Source organism: Gobius niger (assembly GCF_951799975.1).
Source record: "Gobius niger genome assembly, chromosome: 1".
Taxonomy (NCBI): Eukaryota; Metazoa; Chordata; class Actinopteri; order Gobiiformes; family Gobiidae; genus Gobius; species Gobius niger.
Window position 1 is genome coordinate 33,611,182 of NC_136852.1, and position 7,552 is coordinate 33,618,733.

Below are 7,552 nucleotides of genomic sequence, written 5' to 3' on the forward strand. Positions count from 1 at the left end.
TAGTTTAACCAACATTTAAGGCTTTTTGAAGAGAAAACTGCTTTTCTTTCCAAATGCAGAATTATTTACAACTTTCTCCTCAGTGAAACAGTGTTGTCTCCAATCACAGTGTCCTGATGCGTGCGTCCGGACGCGTGTGTCCGGACGCGTGTGTCCGGACGCGTGTGTCCGGACGCGTGTGTCCTGATGCGTGTGTCCAGACGCGTGTGTCCAGACGCGTGTGTCCAGACGCGTGTGTCCAGCAGCTGTCACTGCATCACAGGCTGAGTCACAAGTGTAGCATTGTTACACACTGACATCATGCTGTGAACAGTGTAAGGCCACAACCACACCTTCATCTACGAGTCCAATATTAGTGCACCTGAACCACAGTATGTGCTAATACTCAGTGAGAAATATGAGAGTGAGGAAAGGGATATGTCCTGGTGAGGAGGATATAGAATGGAGCGATGCCTCCACTTTACAGAGCAGAAGCGGATCATTTGCGTGGCCTCTTCAGCGTACAGCAGCACAGTGGCTTTGGAAAATCCTAAACTGGCCCTGAGCTTCGGACATTCATCTGTACCCAGGGTGGTGTCCGTGCAGAGGCCCCCCGGGACCAGGCTCCTGTCTGGGGGCCCGCATATCCACACTCTGGTCCCCAAAGCGAGGCATCTGGAAGTTCCCTGGCAGGAAGTCCATGTTAGGCAGGAGCTTGGGCTGGACCCCTGGGTCCTCCTTCCCCAGTTTGTACTTTTGCCCAGGAAATCTTTCTGAGAGGCCAACCCGGGGCCCCTCCTGAGGCGGGCCCCAGGCCTGTTGCAGGTACTGACTGTCCATATAAGGCAGAGAGGTCCCAGAGCAGAGAGGAGGTGAAGCGCGAGAGTTCTCCTGGTGTTTGAAGGGGAAACCCTGAGCAGAGCTGGGCACTTTGTGGGTGTAGCTGAGGTTCTGAGGAGGGGCAAAGCTGCAGTCGGCCGGGGGCTCCAGCCGTGGGGCCTTACAAGGATGAGCGCCCTCTGGAGGCTGCTGCATGTGAGCCAGCTGGTGGTGGGCCCAGGAGCGCTGCATGAGGCTCTGGCCCTTCTCCACCTCACTGTGAAAGCTCTGCAGCCCGTTAGGAGCACTCATACTGGGCTGAGAGGTCAGCTGGAGGCCGAGGGGGTGAGCGTGCACTTTGTCCGGGCCTGCGGTCATGTGGAAGCCAGATGCGTGGCTAGCAGCAAGGGGGTGGGCCACTCTGGAGCTGGCGTTGATCAGCAGGTTACGGCTGATGGGGCTGGGGTTGGCGATCTGTCCCTCGCACACAGAGGTCCCGCCGAGGCCAGCCCGCGCCTGGCACAGCTGGTTTATCTGGAGAACGATACTGCTGAGGTCCCCGGCCCGGCTCTGGTTCAGACTGCCCGCCATGGACAGCGGGATGGTGGAGGTGGACACCGTCACGTTAGGGGGCGCATCTGCATCGGGCAGTTTCCGAGGGCCGAACGGACCCAAGGAGGGCTGCTGAACGGCGTCGCCCAGGAAAGGAGCTCCTCCAGGGGAGTCTGGGTGGGGTCCTCTGGAAGGGCCCTGTTGAGCTGCTCCTGGTAGAGATCCTGGGGGGCATGGATGTGGTCCTTCCTGTGGTCCCGTTTGTAGTCCTCCAAGTTGTAGTCCAGCAGGGGTAGACTGTAGTCCTCCAGTTGGCCCAGGTTGGGGCGCTCTGAAGGGCCTTTGTTGTGTTCCACCTGGTTGTGGTCCAGGGGTGCCTGGTTGGACTCCTCTTGGGGGCCCTGGATTTGGTCCAGGTGGGCCCAAATACTGTCCTCCAGGGGGGCCTGGTTGGGCTCCTCCTGGTTGGGCTCCAACTGGTTGGACTCCTCTTGGGGGCCCTGGTTGGGCTCCTCCTGGTTGGGCTCCTCTGGGGGGCCCTTGTTGTGGTCCAGGGGGGCCTAAATACTGTCCTCCAGGGGGCCCTGTTTGGGGTCCTCCTGGTTGGGGTCCTCTGGGGTGGCCTTGTTGAGATGCTCTTGAGGTGGCTGGCTGTGGTCCTCCTGGGGCTGTGGGTGGTCCTACAGTGGACATAGTTTGAGGGAGGGTCTGAAGGTGTGCCATGTTGAGCTGAGGCATGTGGTGAACATCTTGTGTCTGCAGTCCGAGAGCTGTCCGTGGGCCGCCGCGAGGAGGGTTAGGGGGTCCGTGGTGAGAGAGGTTAGAGGGGTTTGGGGGGCCGTGGTGAGAGGGGTTTGAGGGGCCGTGGTGAGCGGGGTTAGGGGGGCCATGGTGAGGAGGGTTCGGGGGCCTGTGGTGAGGAGGGTTAGAGGGGTTTGGGGGACCCTGGTGAGAAGGGTTAGGGGGCCCGTGGTGAGGAGTGTTCGGGGGGCCGGGGTCATGGTGCCTGAGCGTGTGGAGGAGGGTGGGTGCGTGCTGAGCTGGAGGCACACATGGTTGGGGAAGGGGAGCACTCTGCTGTCTCTGGAGTCCATGAGGGTACGCAGGCCTCTGGGCTGCTGGCAGCTGGGACAGGCTCTGTTGCCGCTGCGGGAGCCCTGGGTGGGACAGGCCCTTGTGCTGCAGGGCTGGGGGGTGAGGCGTGCTCTGTGGCAGGGTGTGCTGGAGGCCCATGGAGGGTGTGAGGGGAGCCTGCTGCGAAGGGACCTGCATGTGTGTGCTGTTCAGAGTGCCTTGAGGGCCATAGGGGCCATTGTGGAGGTTCATGGCTGCTTTGTGGGGGCCGCGGGCGCGAGTGACTGTAGACTCTTTGAGAGGAGCTCGAAGCACCGCCAGTAGGCCCGCACTGGCACTCAGCTGAGAGGAGTAGGGGCTGTGGCGCTGAGAGGACGTGTCCAGACCGTTGACTGTACGCCGGACGTGCTTCCTCTGAGGGACTTTGACGCTGTTAGGGAAGATCTGGATGGTCAGAGGATTGTTGGCTATTTTTTTAGCATATGCATCCAACTCGGCGGGGCTGGGGTAGCTCGGCGATCTCATCTTCTGTGTGGTTTCCCCTGAAAGACACATACCGGAAGTGTTAACATGCCACAGTAATCCTATCCTAAAATTTAACACAAACTGGAGGAATGTTTTTTAGGTTATACAATTGCATATAAATCAAAACATTGGTTCAAATGTCCAATAACGCAGTATTGAAATTAGAGATGCACCAATCCAGAGTATCTGCCGATTTATCCGATATTTACTCTGAGTGAAAAATTTGATTGACTCTTATCCATTGTAAGATCAACAAAGTCATAATTTATGGTCATGTTACAGATCAATTATATCGATTGATAAACTAACAGATTTAACAAGGATCACTGGACATTTATACACTAAATATCATTGGGTAGATGACAGGCTTTAGGTTACATTAATATAAACAACTCCCATTAAGTGTTTTGTGTCACAGTAGCAAGAAAAGCGCACCGTCTGGAATTCCTCACATTTCTGCCTAAATTGGTCACTTAATGTGGTCTGATCTTCATCAAAATCACAGAAATGACTTCTACCCAAATATTATTAGTATTATTTCAGGCAGACACTGATTAATCATTCCTGTGATTTTGATGAAGATCAGACCACATTTGTGACCAATTTAGGCAAAAATGAGAGGAATTCCAGATGGTATACTTACTTTTTCTCCCCACTGTATTTCTTCAATTAAAATGCAAACACTTCACACAGCGGTGGTTATTTTATTTTATTAAGCCACTTCAGGCATTTGTATCGTTTCTGTCCCAGTAAACTGTATTTTTAAGACAGTGAGAGCCAAAACTGGTGTCAGTTCAGGGTTGGATATTTGGAGCCGATACCCGATATGGTATTTTTCCAGTATCGGCTCCGATATCTGATACCAGTATCGGATCGGTGCATACGTAACTGAAATGTCTCAATTGAACAGGTCACATCAGCTAAAGAAGACAAACACTTACATCTCGGTGGTCCAGTGTTCATCTGCAGGCACAGAAGAGGGGTGACAGGGTATGCAGGCGCCGGCAGACAGGCCAGCATGTCAGGGGTCCACTATCGACACATGAACTCGGGCTTCTCACCACACTGAGGACAACACGGCACACATCAATCAATCAATCAATCAAAACTTTATTTATAAAGCGCTTTTCATACAAGGTTGTAATACAAACTGACGGACAGACAGACGGACAGGGCACACACACACACACACACATCTGAGGAAATCAACAACACCCTGTGCACAACGAGGAGGGGGCACACGTGGGTCGAGGGATCAGACGTTCATGCCCAAACTGGATCTTTTGAACGGTTTCTGCGATGGGTTTAACTCATGCCCCTAGAGGCCAAAAGCGCCACTGCAGGTGTTGCGGTTTTTAATTTACTGATTAATAGTCCGTAAGAGTAAATCCTACGCTGACAGAAAAGATACAGGGACAAAGGGATATTGTACATTGTGCCACAACCCAATGGAGATCATTTTTTTTCACTCAAACTTGGCTGTAAATACTGCTAAAGTTGAGCTAGCCGCAGTTAGCTTTGCCTGTTAGCTTCTTCCTCGTGATTCTATTAGTGTGTATTGCGCTTCCATGTCGGAGCAGGGAAAGTTGCAAGTTTGGTTTTCCAGAGACACCAGGGGGAGATGAAAGACCCCCCAATCATCCCATCAACACTTGTATTACCCCCAGAGGGACTACGGAAAGGATTTATTAAAATACACAAGTTACTTGGTTCTTCTTTAAAGCCAATAAAATAGTAATTCCTAAGTCAAAAGCCAAAGCATAGTGAGGAAGACTCCTGTATGTGGCAGAACACAGTTCTGTCTTCAGCAATATGAGGGTTTAAGTCCCAACTTCGACAATATGCTGAAACTGAAAAATCCAGTAAATGAGTGGATGACTATTTATTATTTCAATTTGATTCAAGAGTATCGATGTATGTTATTGTATTCAGTGGGTGAAATGTATCACCAGAAGTACTTGTACCACAATGAGAAATGACATTTTTATATGTAAACCCGTGCCTCCAAACTAACTCTCAGTTAAAGGGCATGTGGCACATTAGACACATATTTTACCCATTTATCTTTAGTGTGACCGTTTTTGTGATGTTTATAGTTTCACTTCCTTAATGGACACTAACAGGAAGTGACATAGACAGAGGCGATAGATTGTAAACTGTGCCAACCAAGTTATTTCAATGGGAAATAAACGCATGTGTGTGCTTGACCTCTGCGCTCATGTGGCACTGCTGCCCCAGCTGGTTTGTTCTTTTTATGTGGACTTTGATGTCATCCAATAAAAGGGTAGTTTATCACTGATTAGCACTTAGCTCAGCTAATCATTTAAATGTTGTGAGCATAGCATCTGAAAAGCTAAACGGTAGTGTGAGAGTTTTTACAAAATATCGCCTAAATTTTACTTTTTGCTAGCATTAATGTCGGGCACTCACAAGTTTGTTACTCCGAGGACAACGACAGAAATAGTTGGTAAACACAGCTACAAAAGATGAAAGTAGCAAAGTTCAACTAACAAGCTCAGTTTAGACAATAAAAGAACTATCAGCTGATTTCTGCAGTCTGGAAGTCGGGAAGCTCGTGTTGATTTGCGCCAGTTGAGTGAGCATTCATGTGCATTTCCCATCTGGGCGGGGTTGCCAGGTCTGTGCAGTCAAACTCGCCAAAAATATCTGAAAAATTGCGGAAAACCCACGGACATACATTATTTGCGAGTTAACAGAGCCCATGTGCTCCTGCGATGATGGGAAACCGCCCCAATCTCCCTCCCATGGGGAAAAATCAGCTAACAGAGCCTTGGATTTGACATTTTGTCTCTCACAACAGTGCTTTTGATCAAAAATAAGACAGAAACAGCTCATTTTACTTTGAAAACAACAAGGCAAAAACCAGCGGACAGTTTTTTTCACCCACGGAATGGCTTAAAAACTGCCAAATTCAGCGGTTTAACTGCAGACCTGGCAACCCTGCAACAGAGGAGCACATGAAAAACGCAGTATCGAGGTCACTTCCGGTCAGCTGCTTAAAAATGACATTAAAAACAACTTTCCTGCCCAACATTTCATCATTAAAAGAGCTGCTTCACTGAAATAAATGATAATCAATACTGATGTTATCCATCTAAAGAAGTCTGAATAATTCAAACCTGACCAATACATAAATAAATCTAAAACCGCGCCTGTAGTTTTAATGGATCTTTTATAGAAAGGGACTCCACATAAATCATTCCCATCACAAGAACAGCCCCAGGTGTCACGAGGGGGAAAGACTGACGCTCAGGTCCTGGACCAGGCGGAGAGCGCACAGAAAATGACCTTTACTCCAGACATGACTGTGCAGACAATGACCATTCCCACACTCAGCCCTGCATGGTTTGGGGAAAAGAACTTATCCCAGCAACATGACAGGCACTGTGTTTTAACATGAAGATCAGCATCACTGTGTCGACATTAGAAGAGAGAGGACGAGGCGTAAAAAGGAAGGCAGTGCCATGAAAGAGGCACAGTCTGCGAACTACAGATCGGGGCTGTTCAAATTGCAATTGTGATTCGATTGCGATTCATTGGGCATCTCTGTCCAGCACTAGCACTGTGTAGGATGAAGTTAACCAATGTTGCTTCCGAGTCATCCTCAAAAGTCCACGTTCAAACGCACGACGCCACAGCCTCGGTCGTGCGTCACAGCTGTTATCGCCGGAGCTGGACCCCGGTGGCCGGGTTGTTACACGGAGCCCAAAGTTAGCTACAGCTCATAGGAGTCTCTTTGTGCTGGGAACAGGCCAGCTGCTCACACTTTAGCCCCATTGAAACTCCTCCAGCCCGGGCCGGAGCGGGTCAGGAGCGCGCATACTCACTCCGCGCGCCGTCAGGGGAAGGGCCGCTTCATCTTCGGTGGAAAAGTGGCCCAGATGAGACTTTAGCCGATGAAAAACATCCCCGACCTGGAGATGTGGTGCCGCTGTGAGGGCTACATGGGGCTACGGCACTGAAGTAAAAAAACACACACACACACACACACACACAGGGCAGAAGGACCCCCGCTCTGCTGCAGGTGTCCGAGAGGAACGCCTGAATGAGATTTATACATTCGTACAACAGGGAACAAAAATACTGATTCAGATTGTTGGACAGGATTTTAACCACTGCATTTTCAGTGTAACGCCGACAAAAGTGATCAATTCTTAAATTGGAGGAAAAATGTCCTCATATTGTTGCCACTATTCTTATTATGTCGTCACTATTTTTCCTCATCTTTGCCACATTTTGGTCACATTATTGTCAATGTGTTGTCGGGGGGGTTGGAGGCATGTGGAGGTTCCCCCCCCCCCCCCTGGGAAATTTTAACCAAATGCATTCAATTTCCTGCTTTCTGTTCAAGACAGTGGGAAGCCAAGGTGCGACACTATTTTTCCTAGGATAGTTGGTCGATCAACCAGTCATAAGTCACAAGAGTGAAACGTCATACATATATCGACCAATCAGCTTAACCCTGACCCCGCCCTAGCCAGTGACCTTAAGGATAGTGGGCTGGTGCCTAATCCTAATACGTCTCTGATTGGATGATGAATGTCCACCATTTACCAACTGTCCTAGGAAAAATATTTGAGCA

The 7,552-nt window shown here is 49.9% G+C and overlaps 1 protein-coding gene across 1 annotated transcript; it reads right to left on the reverse strand.

Annotated features, from left to right (window-relative positions):
- Positions 1-212: 212 nt before the first annotated feature.
- LOC306967787 (protein FAM222B-like) lies at positions 213-6,936 on the reverse strand. The gene is made up of 3 exons (XM_079562970.1): positions 6,798-6,936; positions 3,891-4,014; positions 213-2,966 (listed from the first exon to the last, which is right to left on the reverse strand). Exons 2-3 carry the CDS (start codon positions 3,967-3,969, stop codon positions 556-558), a joined length of 2,490 nt encoding a protein of 829 aa, XP_079419096.1. The 5' UTR covers positions 3,970-4,014; positions 6,798-6,936; the 3' UTR covers positions 213-555.
- Positions 6,937-7,552: the final 616 nt, after the last annotated feature.

Bases quoted from the DNA above. Each gene is read 5' to 3' on its own strand.
- LOC306967787 (XM_079562970.1), bottom strand. From the start codon at position 3,969: ATGCTGGCCTGTCTGCCGGCGCCTGCATACCCTGTCACCCCTCTTCTG. The intron at 2,967-3,890 runs GTAAGTGTTTGT...TGTGTCTTTCAG, and splicing joins GAACACTGGACCACCGAGAT to GGGAAACCACACAGAAGATG.